General features: G+C 32.1%; 4 protein-coding genes across 5 annotated transcripts; 3 read left to right on the forward strand and 1 right to left on the reverse strand.

The window, feature by feature from the left end:
- Window positions 1-2,236: 2,236 nt before the first annotated feature.
- Prosalpha3 (proteasome alpha3 subunit) lies at window positions 2,237-3,537 on the forward strand. The gene is made up of 5 exons (XM_075821568.1): window positions 2,237-2,347; window positions 2,425-2,467; window positions 2,523-2,685; window positions 2,759-3,180; window positions 3,244-3,537. Exons 1-5 carry the CDS (start codon window positions 2,345-2,347, stop codon window positions 3,387-3,389), a joined length of 777 nt encoding a protein of 258 aa, XP_075677683.1. The 5' UTR covers window positions 2,237-2,344; the 3' UTR covers window positions 3,390-3,537.
- On the reverse strand, window positions 3,458-4,539 carry LOC113795613 (exosome complex component RRP41-like). Its single transcript, XM_027345816.2, has one exon. The coding sequence runs from the start codon at window positions 4,267-4,269 to the stop codon at window positions 3,547-3,549; it is 723 nt and encodes a 240-aa protein (XP_027201617.1). The 5' UTR covers window positions 4,270-4,539; the 3' UTR covers window positions 3,458-3,546.
- Window positions 4,540-4,676: 137 nt separating this feature from the next.
- Window positions 4,677-18,004, forward strand: LOC142645412 (uncharacterized). 2 transcript variants are annotated; one of them, XM_075821552.1, is made up of 4 exons: window positions 4,677-5,008; window positions 5,069-17,559; window positions 17,631-17,813; window positions 17,898-18,004. In XM_075821552.1, exons 1-4 carry the CDS (start codon window positions 4,975-4,977, stop codon window positions 17,988-17,990), a joined length of 12,801 nt encoding a protein of 4,266 aa, XP_075677667.1. In that variant the 5' UTR covers window positions 4,677-4,974; the 3' UTR covers window positions 17,991-18,004. The 2 variants fall into 2 exon arrangements, with proteins under 2 accessions (XP_075677667.1, XP_075677668.1); XM_075821553.1 differs by having other exon boundaries at window positions 5,072-17,559.
- Window positions 18,005-18,402: 398 nt separating this feature from the next.
- Window positions 18,403-23,455, forward strand: aux (cyclin-G-associated kinase). Its single transcript, XM_027345663.2, has 10 exons — window positions 18,403-19,070; window positions 19,136-19,337; window positions 19,407-19,671; window positions 19,727-19,953; window positions 20,018-20,302; window positions 20,380-20,728; window positions 20,798-21,675; window positions 21,739-22,558; window positions 22,623-22,829; window positions 22,886-23,455. Exons 1-10 carry the CDS (start codon window positions 18,878-18,880, stop codon window positions 22,973-22,975), a joined length of 3,516 nt encoding a protein of 1,171 aa, XP_027201464.2. The 5' UTR covers window positions 18,403-18,877; the 3' UTR covers window positions 22,976-23,455.
- The last annotated feature ends 2 nt before the right edge of the window (window positions 23,456-23,457 follow it).

Raw genomic sequence — 23,457 nt, forward strand, 5'->3', positions numbered from 1 at the left:
TTTCCTATTAGTTTTGAGAAACTTAGGCATTATAACGTCGTCGACTTCTATATTGTTTTGTTCCAGATATTCGCTAATGTGATGATTGAAGTTAGCAATGGTTTCTGCTAATACTCTGGTATAAAATGTCCCTACAATTGGTAATTGCCGCCGGAGATTCTGCAAAGATGCATGGATCTCCGGGGTTTCCCAGTGCGGTGACTTTTTTCTTGTTTTTCTAAACCGCCGCATAGTTTGCTCGCATGCTGTTTGAATTGTCAATGTCTTTGCGGCGACCAAATAGTCGACGCTCGGTTTTTCGGTGATCGATTAGTAATCTGGGAGTTTTTGTTTCGTTTGTAAAAGGTGAACTTTATTGATCTTTCAAAAATAATCCTTGGCATTGGCCAAGGTTTATAAAAAGCGTATAATACAAAAATTTTTCAAATTGATTATGTTTCGCTTGATGGAACAATATATAAGAAAATTATATAAAAAATGAAAAAGAAAAAAAGGAAATAAGAAAATAAAAGATCTGGGTTTTTTTTATAAGATTCTGAACTGTAAAGTTATAACTAGGAGAAGCTATGAGGATTGTTACGCTGGGAGTAATCTGGGAGTTTTTTTTTTTTTTCGTTTAAAAAAAGATGAACTTTATTGATCTTTCGAAATTAATCCTTGGCATTGGCCAAGGTATAAAATGCATATAATACAAAAATATTCTTTTTGATTGGATATGTTTCGCTTGATTGATCAATATAAAATATATAATGTAAACGATTCAGAAACGTTCCGAGAGGTAAATAATACAAAGCAGGCGTTTTTTAAACGATTTTATTAAATTCAATTTAATAATCAAGATAAATGAATGAAAAATATAATAATACACGTGCTTAACGTGAGCACATTACAATCATAATGAGCAAGGCGTCGTCACCATGTAACCAATCGTAGAGTACATAACAATAAAGAAAGAAAAAAAATAAAAAGATAAGGAAAAAGAAACAAAAGATCTAGGTTTTTTTATAAGATTCTGGACTGTAAAATTATAACTAGGAGAGGCTATGAGGATTGTTACGCTCAAAGCTGTATATAGCCTTGAGGATTGTTACGCTGAAGGCATATATCTCCCTTACTTCCCTAGTACAGTACTCTCCAATCAAACGCCGCTTCCGCTACGCGCGCGTAAAATATGGAGGTTGTACTAGTTTTCTTTTTACTGGTTAAAGATCTCTGCATTTCGAACCGGTAATCGAGTCGAAGCCGGGCCAAAAGAGGGCAATCATATACCAGATGACGAACAGTTTGCTCACTGTGGCCACAAGGACAGCTTGGATCATCAATAAGGCCGAAGCGCTTAAGATGATATCCAAATTGTCCATGACCTGTCAACGTCTGTGTTAACCAGTAATTGGCGTATTTTGCAAACTTAATGACAGATGTTACCCGAGGGGCCAACATTCTAGTTACACTTCCTGCAGCGTCATTTTGGTATAGAAATTGCCATCTTTCAAGCATCATTGATCTTTCTCTAGCTCTGACGGCCGACAATGGGATCCTATCAAATAATATTGCCGCCCTTTGATGTCTCGAAATGGAGTTTGCTCGCCGTCTGATTCTGGTTTCCCATGCACAGGATCGGTCCGCCTTACGCCATGACATATAGACATTTTCAGGGGAAGTAGATATTATCTGACTCACTATTTCGCCTTGGCTACCGTTAGTATGTGCTTTGAGGTGACACAATGTGCCACGACTGTTAAGAATGATCAAGACATTCGGGACAGAGTCCCAATTGCCAGCGATCCATTCCACAGCTCTCAGAACGCCTAACAAGTCAGCTTGTAAGGTAAGTAATCTGGGAGTAAGTTAGGTAAGATCAGGTTAGATGAATGGCGATTACAGTAAATGTAAACAAGATAGGATAGAGGCGGGAAACGTAGAACCACGCTCTGCTACCAAATGTTAAATATGAATATAATTTTATTAATAATAGAAAATAATCACAATTTCCTTAATGATATTATAGAAAAAAAACTGCATGAAACAAAGTGTGGCTGACAAATGTCGTTGTTTGAACGGAAAAGGTTATCTTTTTCAAATGTGCTCAACGGATAATCAAAAAAAAGAAGAATGATAACACAACATTTACATATCGCGAATGTATTCAAGCGTTCGAATTCAAAATTTCATTCATAAATACTATGACCAAAAAATCGAATCATTCTACGAAATGTTAAAATAGTCATTTTTGTTTGCCAGGCTGTTGAAATAGTCTTATTTTGCTGATTCATGTGATCATCGTTTTTTGTTTCTTGTCATTTTTGAAAAACTAAAATTTTCTCTTTGAAATTTTCAAAACAAAATGGTTTGTTTTTTTTAAATTCTTTGAAGATTCTTTGAAGTTGATTGCATAATTAATTCTTGTTTTTCAATAAAATTTAGGCTCGTCGTTATGATTCTCGAACAACAATTTTTTCACCTGAAGGTTTTTATCAAATTTTTTTTTCAAATTTCTGACAATATTTATCAATTAATTTTAGGTCGATTATATCAGGTTGAATATGCAATGGAAGCAATTCAACATGCTGGTACTTGTCTTGGTATTTTAGCATCTGATGGTATTGTTTTAGCTGCTGAAAAACGTAATCCGAATAAATTACTTGATGATGTTATTACTTCGGAAAAAATCTACAAACTTTATGAGTAATGTTTTTGTGTCCCCCACATTATTGACTGATTGACTGACATTCGAATCTTTTTTGTTTATTTTCTTTAGTGATATGGCTTGTAGTGTTGCCGGTATTACATCGGATGCAAATGTTTTAACAAATGAATTACGTTTAATTGCTCAACGTCATTTATTACAATATGGTGAAAGTATACCATGTGAACGTATTGTTAGTTGGCTTTGCGATATTAAACAAGCATATACCCAGTATGGTGGTAAACGACCATTTGGTGTATCAGTACTGTATATGGGTTGGGATAAACATTATGGATTTCAATTATATCAATCAGATCCAAGTGGTAATTATTCCGGTTGGAAAGCAACTTGTATTGGTAATAATAGTAGTGCTGCTGTTGCATTATTGAAACAAGAATATAAAGAAGGTGAAACTAATTTGAAACAGGCATTAGAATTGACCATACGGGTATTGAGCAAAACACTTGATACAACTAAATTGACCGAAGATAAAAGTAAGTTACCTGGGTTGTTTTCCACATTCCATTAATGTTTTTCTATTCCATCTTTCACTATAGTTGAAATCGTTACACTTACCCGTGAAAATGGTAAATCAAAAATTCGTATGCTACCAGCAAGCGAAATAACCAAATACATAAAATCGTATGAAAAAGATGAAGCACAAAAAGCTGAAGCGGCTAAAAAGGAAAAAGAACGCAAATAGATTTTATCGTTTCTCTCTCTCACTCGCGAAATAAATCTTTTCAAAACAAACAAAAAAAAATTATAAAATTTGTAATTTTTTCAATTTTCATTTATAATTACTTTAATTGTAATAACGATTAAACAAAAAAAAATATAATTTTTTTCAACCCTTTTTGCTATACATTTAATTCTTTAATATAATTTGATGTTACAGTTTTCATTACCGTCAATATTTGTTGACAACCATCACTTACATCGGAGATCATTTTTTCCAATGAATCAACATTAATTCTACCATTTGATTCAATCGATACGGTTTGTTTTGATTTTGGCAGCAAAGCAATACATATAGTCGGAATGGAATGAATTGATTCTTCAAGATAATTCAAATCAACTAATGAAATTTGATTAAAATAACCGGCTGAACATGAACAGATAATATCTTTGATCGGAATGCCGGCATGTATTAATGCTAATGATGCAGCATTAACACAAGCACTATAATTACTACCATCGGATTGTAGAACTTCCAAATAGATATCAATTTGTGAATGTGGATAAAGTTCAGTAATAATAACTGTTTCAAATATTTCATTTAAATAGGCATTAATTTCTTGTGAACGAAAATCACCACGTGGCCGGGATTTTCTTTCCGATGTACTGAATGTTGCCATTGAATATTGACAATTAATAATGGCACGATCATGAATGGATTTATTTTTATTCTGTTCACTTATTTCATGCGGTCCATAAACAGCGGCCAATACTTTTGTATTACCAATTTCAAAATAAGCCGAACCATCCGCTTGTTCGAATACGGCTAATTTACAATTAATTTTCCGGATTTCATTTGGACGACGTCCATCAATACGTAAACCTGTTTCGGACAATAATTCCATTTTTTGTTGCAAATTTTTATCTTGAAAAAATCTTTGAAATTTTTGAAAAAAAAATTTTCGAAACAAAAAAATGTGACATGTGATCGAAAAGGCAAGAATTTTTTTTTTCGGCCAATCAGCTGTCGAAATAGTTGCCCAAATAGACACTCGCGCCGAATATTATTGTGACTGACAAGTGCGTGTGTGTGTTGAATTCGCGGATTTGCCTTATGTGTTCTGCCTTACGTTTTGTGCTGCGTTCTGCGTTACGTTGTACACACCATAATAAAGATTTTTGTTGAGCCAAAAACAAATCTCGGCATTTTGGAATCGAGCAGTGGCAAAAAAAAAAAAATAACAGCAGCACTTTCGCTTATCTTGACTGTTGTGCGCCGTTTTTTTTTTATTCAATTCAACTTTTTCTTGACTTCCATGATTTTTTTTTTCTCAGCTCAAGAATAATTCGAATGTTTCAAATCAAAGACATTTATCAACAAATCTTGGAATCGAAAGAATAATCAACTTATAATTAAAGTGTCTTCCCCATCATCACATGATCATCATCATCTGTTTTCGATTCTGATTCTTGTTTTTGTTGTTTTTCTGTTTTTTTTTGTGCATAATGTGAATTCTTTGTTTTTTTTTGAAATCTTGATTCAATCGTGAATTTGACATTTTATTTTGTTTTTGTTTTGTTTTTTTTGAATTAAAAATCCAGCAACAAATATGGATGATTCGAATGATGTTTTGAATTTTAATGGTATGTTTGTTGTTCTGTTTTTCTAAATTTCAATCTTTTTTTTTTTTTGTTATTTTGCAGCAGAATCAGCAGCAAATAATCAAACAGATAATGATGATGAGGATAATGAAATTGTTATGATTGATTTGAATAAAAATACTGTTGTTGGTGGTGGTGGTGGTGGTGGTGATGATGAAGAATCATTATTCAATGAAGATGATGATGGTGAAATGCATAATGAAGATGATGATGATAATGACGATGTTGAAGATGACGACGACGACGACGATAATGAAGATGATGATGATGGTGATTCAATTGATAGCGAATCAATGATAACCGATAATAATAATGATAATAATGCAATAGGGTTATCCAATCAATCTGTAACAATCGAATGTTCGAATTCGAATGTGGCGTCTACCACTCCCTCCAATCAATCAAAAGTTTCGAATCAAAAAGATGCCAGCGATGTTACGAATGTTTTTAAAACGGAAGAAGAAGAAGAAGAAACAACAACAACGACGACTAGCTCAACAATATCATCCACAAACGCAAATGCAGCTGTTACGGAAACAACAACAACTAAACGTACATCCGGACGTTTACGTAAAGTAGATAGTGGTAAAGTGCCTATACATCAAAAAAATCTATTTCCAGGTCGTCCAGGACGAAATAATCGTCCAAAAAGAAAATTTGCCCAAAATTTAATATTAAATTTTTCAGATAGCTCAACAACAATAATAAAATCTGAATCGATTATTGAAAAATCAGAAGAAATTTTAATCGAAACAAAGCAACCATCACCGTCTCCACCACAACAAGAAGAACAAAAATCTATTTCAACATCATCGACTATCGAATCAACAGCAAATGAAACAATCGATCAAAATGATATTGGTGAATTGAAAGATCCATCAACAGATTCTGTTGTTGATGAATCTGGTGATTTATTATTAGATGTATCATCATCAGAATTGATAACGGAAACATTATCAGGTCAAATGGATCATTCATCTATTCACCGATCTTCCTCATCACCATCAACAAATGAACCAGATTCGATTTTAATCAATAATAATAATAATTCGGTATCGATTCTGGCGGAAACAAATATTTCGACCGATGATAAAATTGTTACAGCTAAAAAGAAATTAAATATTTCAGGAAAAATTAAAGGAAAATTAAGTGGTAATCGTAGAAATAAAACTATTGAATATCGTAAAAAACGTGGACCAAAAGGAAAATTTAAAAATTATAATTCAACAAACACCACCAGTACTACTGTAGGGTTATCATCATCATCATATGCATCAATTTCATTTTATAATGGTGGATATCAACAATCAACAAATAATTCTTCCAATATGAATAATCAACAATTAACAACAACATCCATAACAGATAATAATAGTCAAGATGATAATGGTGGTATTGAAAATAAAATCATTTTATGTTCAAGTAAAGATAATTTTCTATTAAGTCAAGATATTTGTGTTAATTGTGGAAGTTTGGGTAAAGGTGATGATGGTCGATTGATTGCCTGTGCTCAATGTGGTCAATGTTATCATTTGTTTTGTGCTCAGGATTCACAACCAACCAAAATAACCAAAACAATGCTTAATAAAGGTTGGCGTTGCCTAGAATGTACCGTTTGTGAAGGTTGTGGAAAAGCAACAGATGATTCACGTTTATTATTATGTGATGATTGTGATATTAGTTATCATACATATTGTCTTGAACCACCATTAGAAGAAGTACCACAAGGTACATGGAAATGTCAATGGTGTGCTATTTGTACAAATTGTCAATCAACCAAACCTGGTTTTCATTCAGAATGGCAAGAAAATTATACATTATGTGGCCCTTGTGCTAGTCAACAAAAATGTTCAATATGTAAATTGAATTATAATGAAAATGATTTAATAATACAATGTATACAATGTCAACGTTGGTTACATTCAAAATGTGATTCATTAATGGATGAAAATGAATGTGAAATTGCATCAAGTATTGGTTATCAATGTTTAAATTGTCGTCCATTAAATGAATTGCCATCATATATACAAGCAAGAAAAAATGGTACATTACGAACAATATTTAATAAAAAAAGACAAGAAGAACGAAATGATCCTGAATTGATGAAAAAATCTGAACAACAACAACAGAAAGAAGTCAGTGGTTTAGATCAGTTTGATTCGAATATAAATCGCAACGAAGATTTAAATAACCAAACAAATTCAATGAAATTATTATCAAAATATCATTTGGTTGATGGTATTTATCTTTCGGAAACAGGTTTAGCAATGATAAAATCACAACAAATTGAACAACCGAAAAAAACTAGATCAAAACGTAAAAATAATAATAAAGATGATCAACAAGATGATCAGCAAGCGACGACTAACGGTGGTAATAAAGAACAGGATATCACCGATAATAATAATGATAATGAAAGTGAAGAAGAAAAGAAAAAACGTTTACGTCGTTTACGTCTGGATAAATTAGGTATTGGTGGATTTCTGATAAAACAACGTGGTGGTAGTAATGGTGGTGGTGGTAATAATAATCGTTTTGATGAAACAAGTCAAGATTTTAATAATAATAATGGAAATTATTTTGAACCGACAAGATCAACAACACCGGAAAATGCTTCATCAGCTTCAGGTACAGGTGGTGAAAATAGTCGACGTCGTCGTCGGCGAATAAATAAAAAGAAAAATCAATTACAAGATCAATATCCAAGTTATTTACAGGAAGCATTTTTTGGTAAAGATTTATTAGATGTAATAACAACTGCATCAACAGCAGCAAATAATTCAAAAGAAATGTTTGATGAAAATGATGGCAAAGAATCCAATAATGATGATGATAATGACATTGATGACATTGATGGTGATGAAGAATCAATTTCCAAAGATGCTATTGTTGATTTGAATTCATTAAATCTTGGTTTGGATAATAATAAAACAACAACTGCAACAACTACTACTGTTACAAATGGACAGAATATTGTAAAAAATAATGATGATTTGAATTTTTTTGGTGAAAATTTTGCCGTAGATGATTTAATATCACCAGTTGATTTATTTGATAAATTATTTAATGATGATGATGAAAATGAATTATTGAATGAATTATCTGTGGCTACTGATGGTGATGCTAATGATGTTGATGGTGGTAATCCAGATGATCAAATTGTTGATGATGATGTTATCGATGGTTGTGGTGATAATAAATCAAATATTGTTGTTGATAATGTAACAACATCGGTTTCGGAACAACAACAACAACAACAAACGAATAAAATGAATTCAATGGATGATATATTGGATCCTGGATTTAATTTTGGTTCATTGAACGCATCGGATGGCCTACCACAAATGGATAGTAAAGATGTTGAAGATTTTTTGGTTATGTCAAATAATTCAATGCCTGTAACGGATGTTGTTGATGTTGTTGTTGCACCTCCACCATCAATGCCACCTGCATCATTACCACCGCAATTAGTTGCGGCGCCATCAACTCCGCATCCAAATCTTCCTATCCAACAACAACAAACGGAAATGATACCACATCATCATCATCACCAGCATGGTCATCATGGTCATCATCATCCTCTTCCTCATCCACATCATCAACATCATCCATCGCAACAAATAATGGCACCAAATATGTCTGGCAATGAATTATCAACACCTGTAACACCTGTTATTATGAATGATTCAATTTCAAATTTACATCAACAATTTTCCAATACATTTGATAGTCTTCCTCCAAATCATCCCCAGCATCTTCAGCATCCGCATCCGCATCATGCTCCACCTCCTAATCATACAATGGCTCAACAACAAGCATCTATGGTACCGTCACAGCAATCATTTAAACCTCATCCGCAACAACAACAGCCATTACCAATACCACCATCCAATCATCAAGATAATTATTATCATCATAATATACCACAACAACCACCACCACCACCGCCGCCATCATCACAGATTGTTTCGAATGTTTCGGTAACGGAAACGGATTCTGAACCAGGAACATCACAAGGACAGAAAAATTTTATAAAATGGGAAGCTGAAGAAGCATTAGGCAGATATGCAACAATATCAGCTGTACTTTATGCAAATGTTAATCATACGAATTTGAAACATGAATTCCCGGAATGGTCAAATCGTTTAAAACAAATACATAAAATATGGCGGCAATTATCAACTGAACAACGACAACCATGGTTACAAATGGCAAGAGATAATCGTTCAGCACAGAAAAAGAATCAAACCGAAATGATTAATAAAACGATGGATAGTGGTAATAATAATGGTAAAAAAATGGATACTGGTTATCATAATCATCCGCAACAACAACAACAACAATCAGCATCGCAATTACCACCACCACCATCTCCGTTACCATCATCCAGTGGTAATGGTGGTGGTGATTATCATCATCATCATCAAGCAACAAAAATGTATTCATCACCACCAATTGGTGGACCAATCATTTCACAAATGTCACCAAATCCAACAATGATGCAACAACAACAACCTGTAGCTAATCAACAACAACAACATCCAATGAGTCCGATTATTTTGTCACCACGTTTAAGACCTTATAATGCGGAACAAGTTAGCGTTAGTGGTGGTTATCCTCAACAACAATCTTCGACAATAACAACGCAACATATGGTACGGCCACCATTTTCACCAAGTCATCAATCATCACCGAATATTGGTAATGTTACATCAGTAGATATTGGTCAACAATCATATCAATCATCATCAATGTCACCGGCTGGACAACGATCACAATCACCTTATATACAACAACCATCAACACCAAATCCATATATAACACCTGTACGAACACCATTTTCACCATCATCATCAACAACTGGTCATCATCAACATCATCATGCTCATCATCAGCAACAACAACAACCTGGAACACCACATCAAACGGATCCTTATTCATCAATGCCATCAAGTGTATCATCACAACCATTAATGGCACCATCAACACCTGATTCACCTTATGGTCCAATTCAGCAACAACAACAATCATCTGTAATGACACCATCAACACCTCAACCACAGCCACAATCACCTGCTCAATTAGTTCAACAACAATCACCAATTACATCGGATAATTCAATGATATATGCACGTTCACCACGACCATCATTATCGACGATTAACAATAGTAATAATACTCCACCGATTGTTGCCGCATCTAATCAACAACAACAAATTCGTTGTCATTCATTTGATGAAAGTTATGGTGGTGGTCGACAATCGCAACCGCAAATGTATTCACCACAATACATGCAGCAAACGCAACAACAACAGAATCCATTCCAAAATGATTCATATGGTAATATGAATAGTCCTGTTACTTGTCAAGCTGATACGTCTGGTGGTGGTGGTATCAAAGTTCAAATGATGCGTCCAGGTGGTCCTCGTCAACCTTTACCACCAGGGCAATCGCTTAATCAACAACAACAACAACCACCAATGATACGTCGTGCCTTATCCGATCCATACAATAGTGGTGGGGCTGGTGTTGGTATTCCGGTTGGTAATCCAATTCGTTCACAACAACAGCAACAATATGTTCAGCCAAAAATGGATGAAATTGATAATGGTCAAAATAAACAACATTTAAGAAATTTACTTCAAGTTCATCAGATGCGTCGATCAGATTCTTTGCAATCGACACCTTCACCTTCAAATACACCACAGCCACAATTGCAACAACAACAACAAAGACCACCAATATGGTCAACTGATCAGCAACAGGTGAATAATTTCCGGCAACCAATGTCACCGATTATGGCACCACGTATGTCATCACGTATGCCATATCAATCATCAATGGATCCAAATCAACAGCAGCAACAACAGAATTATCGATTTAGATCAAATATCGATAGTGCTCAACAACAGCAGCGACCAATGACAATGATAGGTCCAGGAATTGTACGATATCCACCACCAACCACATCATCACAACAATCGTTTAATGTACGATTTTCATCATCGCAGCAACCGCAACTTGGAAAACCTAGATCGCAACAACAATGGAATAATCCAAATGTACCATCGTCATCATCACCTATTTCGACACAACAACCTATTCGAATGCCTATTCAATCATGTTCTCCAAATGATTCAATGATTCGTCCATCACAATCACCATTATCATCGACAAATATTAAACCCGAAATGATGGATAATCAAGATTTAGATATGTCATCAAAACAACAATCCACATCATCATCATCATCATCATTGATTGGAAATGTTGTTGAAACAGTTGATGAAACTATTGTCGGTGGTAGTAGTAGTGGTGTTGGTGTTGGTGTAGATTCACTTGCAGTTGATGATGATGAATTATTACAACTTGGTAATGATTTTAATATTCTGGAATATGCCGATCCAGATGCAAGTATGGATGGTCGTTCAGTTGGTAAAACAAGTATATTCGATGAATTGGATGAAAAAGATGATATGTTGGCGAATGAAAATAAAGAAAAATCCGGAAAGAAGATTGATGTTGTTAAGAATGAAAATGTTGATCAACAACAACAACAATCGCAACAACAAATTCATCCAACAACAACAACTGCCGTAACATTTCAACGACAACAATCGCATTTGCAGCAACAGCAATCGCAACAGCCACCAAGAATGATTAAATCAGAATCACAGCCGCAGCAGCAACAAGGACAATATTTTAGTTCGGATTCATTATTAAGTGATGATGATTTTGAACGATTAAAAAATGATTTTTTTAATGATGAACAACCTCAACAACAACAACCGCAACAACCGACTGGATATCAGCAACAACAACAACAACAATCTACAATGATGCAATCAAATCAAATGTCACAATTAGCTACACATCCGCAACAACAGCAACAGCAGCCAATATTACATCAACAACAGCGTCAACAATATAATCCGAATAACGCTGTTGGTGGATGGCCATCACCGCAACAACAAAATCGTTTACCATATCAGCCGCAACAACAACGAATGCATATTCGAACGATGTTACCGCAACAACAACAAGCAATGATGGGACGGCCACAACATATGATGCCGCAAATGTATCCAAATACTGGTCCTGGTGGTGGACAACGAATAATGTTACAACAACAGCAACAGCAACCTGTTCAGAATCCACATTTATTACAACAACAACAACAAATGTCACATGCTCGTATGATTCAACAACAACAACAACAACATCATCGACCACCGATGCCTGGTGTTGGGAACGTTGATGATTATAACGAAATGACACAACAACAAAATTCAATGCTCCAGCGACAGAAAACATTGGAAACTGAAATAGCTCAGATGCGTAAAACAAAAAAATCATTGAATGCACGTCAACGACAATGTAGAAAAAATCAAAATGAATTAAATGAAATGGATGCTGAAGAATTGGCAAGAGTTACACAGCGAATACATGATGTACAAAAACAGCTGGATCAAGTTCGTAAATATAATAAACAGAATAATATTATACCGGATAAACGTAAAACATCCACAGCAACATCAGCAGCAGCAGCTTCTTCGAATACATTACCGCATTCACCAGGTGCAAATCGAACACAAACACCACCAACAACAAGATTAGTAAATTCACCATCATTGGCTGCTTTAAGTAGTAATCAATCAGGTCCAAATACACCATTAGCTGGAATATCATCAACAACACCACAATCACCATCATTAATAAATCAATCACCATCATCATCATCATCGTTGATGCAAAATAATTCACCAGTAATGTCTGGTTTACATTCACCAGCAACAGTTGCAGCAACAATGCCACAATCACCAATGACTATTGATCAATCATCAATGATTGTTACATCGAATGTTGTTGGAATTCGTCCACAAATCGTCCAAGATGATAATAATCCATTTTCAGATGTTTATTTACAAAAAGAAAAGAAACAACAACAACAACAATCAATTTATCATCAACAACAATATCAATCAGGATTTGATGATGGTCAACAACAACAACAATATTATCAACATCCTGGTCAATCTCCATATCAAAGAAATTCATCATTATCATCATTTCCACCACCACAATCACCTGTACAAACTTATCCGCAAAGATTTCCAGGTCCATCTGGACCTATCAATACACATTTTGTTCAACAACAACAATCCGGTCAAATTCAACAGCAACAATCAGTACCAAATTATCAACAACAACAACAAATTCGTAGACCACCACCCCCACCTTATCCTGGAAATCCTCAACAACAACAACAACAGCAGCATCCTGGTTATTGTCCACCATCACCTGTTGTTGTTGGTGGCGGTGGTTATCGTTCACCGCATCCATCACAACAACTTCGAATGCCAATGCGAAATCCAATTCCACCATCACAGCCGCCACCATCATTATCATCGCAAACAATCGATCCATCAATTATGCAACCAACTACTACTGTTGCCGCTACACATTATCAAGATCCTGGTCATATGCAAATGATGCAACAATCATATCAACAACAACAACAACAAATGAATCCAATGATGGATCCATCAATGATTGGTGGTGGTGGTGGTGTTCCTATTGTAGGTGAAGCTGAAACAACTATGGAATTTACCCTGTCTGAACAAGGTAATGGTGTTGATAATGAATCAGATCCGTTTACATTTTTAAAAGAAAATGCTATGGATTCGGAAAATAAACAACCATCGCAGCAACAAGTTGAACCAGTTCAGGAACCGGTACAGGAAATTCTTATTTCATCGGAAAATAATGATAATAATTTACAACAGCAACAACAACAATCATCATCATCCGATTCAAATCAACAACAACCACCATTGTCATCGTTGGATATTGTTGAAACTGTTAATCATTCAACAGCTGATGATTCATCCGATCATTTGCCGGATGATCGAAATGATGATCATAATTCAAATCAATCGGGAATTATTAACACTGCTGTCGCCATAGCCGTCGAAGAGCCACCAGCTATTCTTTCAACAAATCAAATTCAATCGGATTCATCAAAACAACAACAACCACAACAACAATCATCAGATGATGATGATGCACATTCAATTAAACAGAATGCATTATTAAAAAAATTATTACAAAATTGTCCATCAGCTGATCATCTTAAATCATTAGCATTATCTAATCAACAGCAGCAACAACAAATTTCAACAAATGATCAAAATCTAAATAAACAGGAATCTTTACCTACTGCTATTTCTTCTTTGTCTGCTGTAATTTCAAATGAAACTTCGGAAATTGAATCCAAATCATCAACAACGATTTCATTGATTGAAACTACTGCTGCAAATGTTGAACCGAAAGAATCGACAACTATTTCGACAGCACCGACTGTTGAAAATGCTGTTCCTATTCCGATTTCAGCAACAACGATAAATGAATCAAGTACTACGCCTACTACACCGACATTACCGGTAAAAAAACCAAGCTATTTAGATATAAGACGTGCACAATTAGAACGTGAACCAACACCACCACCTGAAGATAAACCAAAACGTAAACGAACAGTAAAACGTAAAGAAAGTCAAAAAAGTATTGATAGTCAAGATTCAACAAGTCAAGATGTTTTTTCGAATAATTCAAATCAAACTACAATGACTAAAACGAAAAAACGTCCAAGAAAAAGTTCACAAACAAAATGTGATGAAAATTCAAATGATTCAACCAGTACAAGCAATGAAAAACTTTTAACATCAATTATCAATCATTTTCGTACATTACCTGCTGTACAAATTGTTGAACCTGATATTCAAGTAAATCTGAATGTTTGTCTACCGCCAGATTCATCTACGAATGGATTTAATTCATCATCATCATCGATGTTATCAAGGAAAAAAACCCAATTAAAAGGTTGTTATGGCAATGCATATTTACCAACACAAATTGATTATTATTCATATTATCCATTTGGACCAAATCGTCCAACACCGAATATGATACCATCGAATTCAACAACAATGTTGAATTCAAATCAAAAAGTTGGTTATTATCAAGAAGAATTTGGTCGATCGTTTATGGATAATTTTAATAAAGATGAATCAACATTATTATCATTCAATAATAATGATATAAAAGATGAATCATTTTCATTATATTCAAGAGATATTGATAGTCCAGAAACAATTGTATCATCATCATCACCTGAATGTATGTTGTATAATCAACCAAAAGATGAATATAATCGTATGAAATATATTAATGATAATTCGGATAATGATCATGAGGATGATGATGATGATGATGATTATTTTAATGATCAAGATCGAAAATCACCATTTATAACATTTTTACCAATACGACCATTACCATTATATTCAGATAATGGTGAAAATAATAAAGAAAATGAATTGAAAAATCATCATCACCAAAATCATTCACAGAAAACAAAATCTACTTTGATGAATAAATATGGTCATAATCAACAACAACAACAACAACAATTGCCATTAAAAGAATATGATAATAATGCACAGGTAGAGATTACCTTAATGATTAATCCAAAACATAATATTAAAGAAGTAATGGAAGCATTAGCAAAATTATTAAAATTAAAAACAACATTTACATATAATGTTGAAAAATCATCATCATCGATAACAACAACTGAAGTGATTGAAATTAAAAATTCGAATAAAATTTGTTGTAAATATTGTCATTGTACATTGGATAATGATCGATCAATGATTGGTGTTGATAATATGACCATTATGGATGATAATGATCAATTTTGTAATAAAGAATGTTTTAAAAATTATACATTAACAAATGTAAAATTGAAATCGGATAATAATAATTTTTCGATTAAACATGAAGATATGGATATTATTAATGATGAATCAATGGATATTGCTGAACCAGAATTATTATCAATATTTAATTCGGGTACTGGTGGTGGTAATAATTTAGATAATAATAGTGAACCAAGTACGGATATTGAATCAATAATCAGTATAAATGAAAAACATTGGAAAAATACAAGATATTTATATTGGAATAATGATTCATTTAAAAGAAAAAACATTGTTGCTACTATGGTTGATGATAATGATAATTCTGCCATCAAACTTGAAGATATGAATGATACCAATGATGATAATGATAATGAAACTGTTGAAGAATTATTAGATCGATTGGAAATATGTTTAAAACCAAATCGTACAAGTCAAGAAAAACGACAATGTATTTTTTGTCATGAATTGGGTGATGGTTGTGCTGATGGTCCATCCAGATTATTAAATATGGATGTTGATAAATGGGTTCATTTGAATTGTGCCCTATGGTCATATGAAGTATATGAAATGTGTAATGGTGCTTTAATGAATGTTGATCAAGCATATAATCGTGCTATGAATTCTGTTTGTGTTAAATGTTCAAAACTGGGTGCATCGATAAAATGTTTTCGTTTACGTTGTAATAATTCATATCATTTTCCTTGTGCTATCAAAGAAAAATGTGTATTCTATACGGATAAAACATTATTTTGTCCAACACATTCCGCAAAAGGTTTACCATTTTTAAATGCTGAAGAAATGAATTCTTTTGTTGTTAATCGTAAAGTTTATATTAATCGTGATGAACAAAAACAAATTGCCGCAATGTTACATCATGGTGATGATAATAATCTAATGCGTATTGGTAGTTTGATATTTTTAAATATTGGCCAGCTATTACCACATCAATTACAAAATTTTCATACAGAAACATGTATATATCCTATTGGTTATAAAGTATCAAGGTTTTATTGGAGTCCACGACATTTGGGTAAACGTTGTCAATATATTTGTTCAATTGCTGAACGTAATGAACGGCCATTGTTTATTATCGAAGTTAAAGAAGATGGTTATGAAACAATATTGTATGAAGCATCGACACCAAAATTAGCATGGGAAAAAATTATCAAATCAATTGTTCAATTACGTGAACAAGCACAAACAATTAAAGTATTTTTTGATTTTATTACCGGTGAAGATTTGTTTGGTCTTAAAGAACCATCAATCGTACGTATATTAGAATCATTACCTGGTATTGATCAACTTGATGATTATAAACTTCGATATGGTCGTTCACCATGGTATGAATTACCATTAGCTATTAATCCAAGTGGTTGTGCTCGATCAGAACCATTTAAACGTTTTCATTATAAACGACCACATACATTACATATTTCATCAACTAGTGTACATCATCATCATTATCATCATCAATATCATTATCATAATCATCGTTTATCAACATTACCATCACCATTAATAAATACTGATTGTTCATCATCATCATCATCATTATCATTATATGTTAAACCATTTGCACCATCAAAAGTATCACAATATCGGAAAATGAAATTAGAATGGCGTAATAATGTTTCACTTGGCCGGTCACAAATCCAAGGTCTTGGTTTGTATGCAAAAAAAGATATTGAAAAACATACAATGATTATTGAATATACTGGACTTATTATACGAAATCATATTGCTGATCGTAATGAACGTATCTATGAACAACATGTAAGTTTTGTTTTGGTTTTGGTTTTGTTTTGAATTCTTTTATTTTTGATTTGTTTATTTGTTTGCAATAGAATCGTGGAATCTATATGTTTCGTTTGGATGATAATCGTATAATCGATGCTACATTACAAGGTGGACTTGCACGTTATGTTAATCATTCTTGTGATCCAAATTGTGTAACCGATTGTGTTCAAATTGATCGTGAAAATAAAATTCTTATTGTTGCTAATCGTAAAATTCAAAAAGGCGAAGAGGTAACATTGAATAAATTGATTGAATGATTTTTATAAATTAACTTTTTCTTTTTTCTTTTCTATTCACACAATCCAAATATATAGCTTACCTATGATTATAAATTCGATGTTGAAGATGATCAACATAAAATTCCATGTCTTTGTGGTGCTGCTAATTGTCGTAAATGGATGAATTAATCTAAAAAACAAAATCATAATTTATATTTTATTGTTTATAATCAAGAATATTATCCCATTACAAACTACATTACATTTTTTTTTCATTCATGCATTTAAACACATTTATATCATATGCATCATCATTTATAAATCGCATTTGTATTTTATCATCATTGTGCAATATATAAAAAGATTAATCAAAACAAACAAACATTACAATTAATTTAATCGATTTTTATTTTTTATTTTGTAAAAAACAAAATCAAATCAGAAATTTTAATTTTCAAAATAAATCTTTTCATTTTTTTAAAAAAATCAATTCTTTTCGCCAAAAGATGGCGTTCAATTTGATCCCGAAAATATGAGTTAACATTTGCTGCTGTGTGTGCTGTATACATCCAAAAAGAAAAAAAAAGAGAAGGTGGATTTTTTTGTTGAATGCTTCGATGAAGACGTTGATGATGATGATGATGACAAATGATAACTGACTGCTGCTGTTGTTGAAAATAATTTTTGTTGTTGTTGTTGTTGTTTGGGTTCCACCAGCTGCCTTTTCATCATCATCAATTGTTGTTGTTATTATTCAGTTTGTTGTTGTTGTTGATCTATATTCTCTCTTTTATCCAAGTTTTCACCCAAATTTTTCCTTCTTCTTTTACCTATTTTCTATCTGATTTTTATTTAATTTATCTTTGTTTGTTCTTTTTGGCTCCTTGGACTTCAATTTTGAAAACAAAAAAAAATTGTGATAATTTACTTTACTTTTGTCAAATTCATTCGAAAAATTGCTTATTTTTTGAGACTTATCTCTTCATTTTGATAATCTTCAGTCTTCAAATGTGTGTGTATATATTACTCGCTTCCATTTCAATCATCATTGAGAATTAGAAAACAAAACATTAAAAATGAATGAATTATTTCGAAATTTTGGCTTTGCATCAGCAACAGCCTCAACAACAACCACAACAGAAACAACGACCAATTCATCGATAATAGATCGAACAATTGGTGAAAATTATCATACAAATAATCCATCAGTTGGTGATATTGTTGATATTGGAACGTATCATTTACGTCTTGAACTGTTAATTGCTGAAGGTTGTGATTTTCTTTTCATTCTTTTTTTTTGGAAATTTTCTGATCTTTTTTTTCCCCTATACCAGGTGGATTTGGTTATGTTTATCAGGCAAAAGATTTAAAAACCAATAAAATTTATGCTATTAAACGTATGATCTCTTCGGATAATGAATCACGTAATGAAATTGAAAATGAAATTTCAATTTTGGAACGTATACAAACACATAGACATATAATGGAATTTTATGGTCATAATATTATCAAATCGAATATTTATTATCTTTTGTGGTAAGTTTCTGTTTCAATAATGTCCAATAACATTGATTCGATTCGATTTTTTTCCTTTTTTGAAATTAGTGAACATTGTGGATCAGGATCATTAAAAGATTTTAAATTACCAATCATCGATAAACAACTGTTGAATCGTATTATATTTCAATTAACATTAGCATTGGAAAAATTGCATCAAATGAATATTATACATAGAGATATTAAAATTGAAAACATTCTGTTTGATTCGAATGGTTTTCTAAAACTATGTGATTTTGGTTCAGCAACTGATAAATCATATAAACCTAATCACGATTGGACACCAATGCAACGATCATTGTTGGAAGATGAAGTAAGGCTTTTATTAAGTGATTTTTTTCATTTTAATTTTGAAATCTTATCTATAGATGAATCGTCATACAACACCAATGTATCGTCCACCAGAAATTCTTGATACATATCTTCATTATGAAATTGATACATCAATGGATATTTGGGCACTTGGTTGTTTAATATTTTGTTTACGATTTGGTCAACATCCATTTGAAGATTCTTCGAAATTACGTATTATTAATTGTAAATATACATTGCCATCAACGGTAAATCATCAAGAACCGATTATAGATTTAATCAAGTTAGTTATCTGTTTTAAGTCGTTAATTGAATTTCTAAATTTTTCGATTTTGTTCCACCGGTAGACAATGTTTACAAGTAAATCCATCGGATCGAATCGATTGTTCAACAATATTGAAAGTGATGAATAAAAATTTTGTCGATCTAAATTCTCCTTGTTTGATACCGAAAATGGATACGAAATTATCACCGACCATTAGCGAACAACCATCAACAACAACAACAATATTAACAAATTTACAAACTCCTGTTGTTGTTCAAGCAGTACCTGGTATTGCACAATCATATTTTGCCGGTTTTACGAAATATCTTAAAGATACATCCAGTAAAGTTATGCAAACTGTTCAAAAGTAAGTTGATTTTTGGGGGATTTTTACGATGAAACATTTCATGAATAACTTTTCTTTTCTTTTTTATTGTTATTTAGTTCTATTGCAAGACAAGATTTAGATATGACATTTTATACATCACGTTTATTGGTTATGTCTTATCCGGCGGAAGGTTTAGAATCAGCATATCGTAATCATATTGATGATGTTCGTGCTGTACTTGAATCACGTGATGCACCATATTTAGTCGTAAATATTAGTGGACGTTCATATGATAGTGCGATTAAATTTGGTCCAAAAATTCAAGTTATTGATGGTGGTGGCAGTAATAATTATTGGAAAGATTCAAAACGAATTGCACCATTATATTCAATTATTTCATTATGCGATCAAATATTTAAATGGATGAATTTAAATAATCGTAATACGATTGTCATTCATTGTATGGTTAGTTGTTTGTTTTTTGTTTTGTTTTTCATTGATTTCTTATTTTGGATTACTTTTCTGATTTTCAAGGATGGCAAAAATAATTCCTCAATATTAACCATATCATTTTTAATTTTAATCGGTTTATTTAATGATTATCATCAAGCATTGAAATTTTTTCTATTGAAACGAAATCCCCTTGATTTAACTATATCACAATATCGTTATCTTGGTTATATAACAAAGCTCAAAAAAGAAGAAAAATATATGGATTTTTTTTCATCGAAAAAACAATCAGTAATAATCAGATCGATTAAAATGTTTGGTATACCATTATTTACAAAACTAAGAGATGGTTGTCGTCCTTTTTTGGAATTATATTCAAATTTATCCGAAAAAATTTATTCAACATTTAGTGATTATGAAAAATTAATACAATATTCAAAAGGAATTAATGAATTTGTAATATGGCAAGATTTAAATGTAAAATTTGATTTAACAACCGATCTGTATTTGGTTATTTATCATGCAAGATCAACAATTAGTTCAAAAATGTTAAATCAACAAAAACCAACGGCAATACGGATAACATCATTACAATTTAATTTATTCTTTGAAAATAATCATGATCATCAACAAGATTTGGGCCAGCATAAAATTGAATTCAATTTGACTGATTTGGATCATATTGAAGAATTGGATAGGTTTCCATTTGATTTTAGAATTGAAATTGATTATGAAATCATTTCAAACAACAGAAGAATCGATACCGAATGTTTGAATGAAAAACAATTTCATCAATCAAAAATCAATGAATTAGAAATAATGTTAATCGATAAACCGGAATGTATATTTGTTGATAATCGTGAATATGAAGAATTTCTTGAATTAAATTCTGATGTCCTAATGATGAAACATAATGATGAAATTAAAACCGACTCTGTTTATACTCAACAACAATCATCATTGTAAGTTGATTTTGTGAAATATTTTTGAAAATACTTATTCTTCATTATTATAATCTATTTCAGATTGGTTGATACGGAAAAATCATCACCGATTCCAAATGATATTGATTTTCTTGATATGAAAATGAACAATATTAACCTGTTAGAAGAGTGCAATAATGATAATGAATTAACAAACAACAACCATCAAGAGAAAACTGATTTATTAGTAAATCTTAGTTTTGGTGAATCATCAAATCAGGAAAATGAACAAAGAAAATTTTCCGATGATTTATTAAAATCTTCAAATGACATTGATTTATTCAGTAATAATGATGATTTATATAGTAATTCTAAATTGACAACCGATGATCTTCTTAATATGGATCAATCACCTGATTTTGATGATAAACTAGTGTTTCCAACAACAAATTCATCATTGAATCCAACAAGGATTGGTGGTGGTGGTATCACGAAAATGGATTCAAATCTTAAATCAAAAAATCCATCTACACCAAATCTTGCTAGGGCTTTTGATCCTTTTGGTGATCTTAATGATTATCTAAATTTTTCAAATAATGAAACTTGTAAATCATCAATTCCATTGGGATCTATACCTCGTGTTGCTTCTTTTAATAATTTTCCTGAAGACTCGAAAACGAATAAAGGTTCAGCGACAACAACAACAACGTCAGCATCAACAACAACAAATTATCAAACAAAACCAATACGACCGGATTATAGTCGTCATAATTTTGATGATATATTTTCAAGAACCGGATTGAAAACACCACGTGTTAATGGAAATGAATTTGAAGATCTTTTATGTGGTTTTAAAAAAACTAATCCAGATAATAATAATAATGCAAATAAAACTATGGCACAAATTCGTAAAGCAGAAATGGTAAGTCAATATTTTTGTTTGTTGTTGATCAATGTCTAAAAATTCTTTGTATTCTTGTTAAAAGATTAAATCGGGTGCCAATCCTATCATCATGAAAGTTGGTGAATGGACTGAAAATAAAGAGAAAAATATACGTGCTTTACTTTGTTCATTGAATACTATTGTATGGGATGGTTGTAATTGGACACCGATTGGTATGCATCAATTATTAACACCGAATGATGTGAAAAAAATGTATAGAAAAGCTTGTTTGGCTATTCATCCGGATAAAGTAAGTGTTTTCCAAAAACAAAACTTTTCGATTGACGTTTGTTTCTCTTTTTTCAGTTGGTAGGTAGTCCACATGAAGAATTGGCCAAATATATTTTTATGGAATTAAATGAAGCTTGGTCAGAATTTGAAAAAAATCCCAAGTAAAAAATCAATCAATCCGAGGAATATCCTGTTTGTTTTCATCGGAAAATTCTTTTTTGATCCGGTTGTAATGATAATCAATACGCAACACATTGTTTTTTTTTGTAGAAAAAAAATCCTGCGATATTTGTTTTTGTGACCTTAAAAGATGTTAATAATCGGTTTTGGTTATTTCTAATTCTCAATATAAAAAAAGATAAAAGAAAAGAAAAAAATAACTTTGTAATTATGTTTATTTGGTTTTATATTTTGGTCCTGATTCAACCATTCGAATTCCGAACCAACAGATGTCACTGTACCCTCTTTCGTTGATTATCCTTTATGGAACTTGTTGAACTCATAACAGTTAATTGAGCGCCATCTATTGTTGTAATTTGGAAAAAGGGTTAAAATTCCATAAATTTTTTGTTTTTTAATAAAAAAATCATTTATTTATTTATTTTCACAAATAAAACCACAAAAATGAAAAATATTAACAATCAAGA

This window comes from Dermatophagoides pteronyssinus, unplaced genomic scaffold, assembly GCF_027571235.1.
Source record: "Dermatophagoides pteronyssinus isolate colony J.1.1.1.1 unplaced genomic scaffold, Derpt_VIB-CSIC_2022.12 sq0011, whole genome shotgun sequence".
NCBI lineage: Eukaryota > Metazoa > Arthropoda > Arachnida > Sarcoptiformes > Pyroglyphidae > Dermatophagoides > Dermatophagoides pteronyssinus.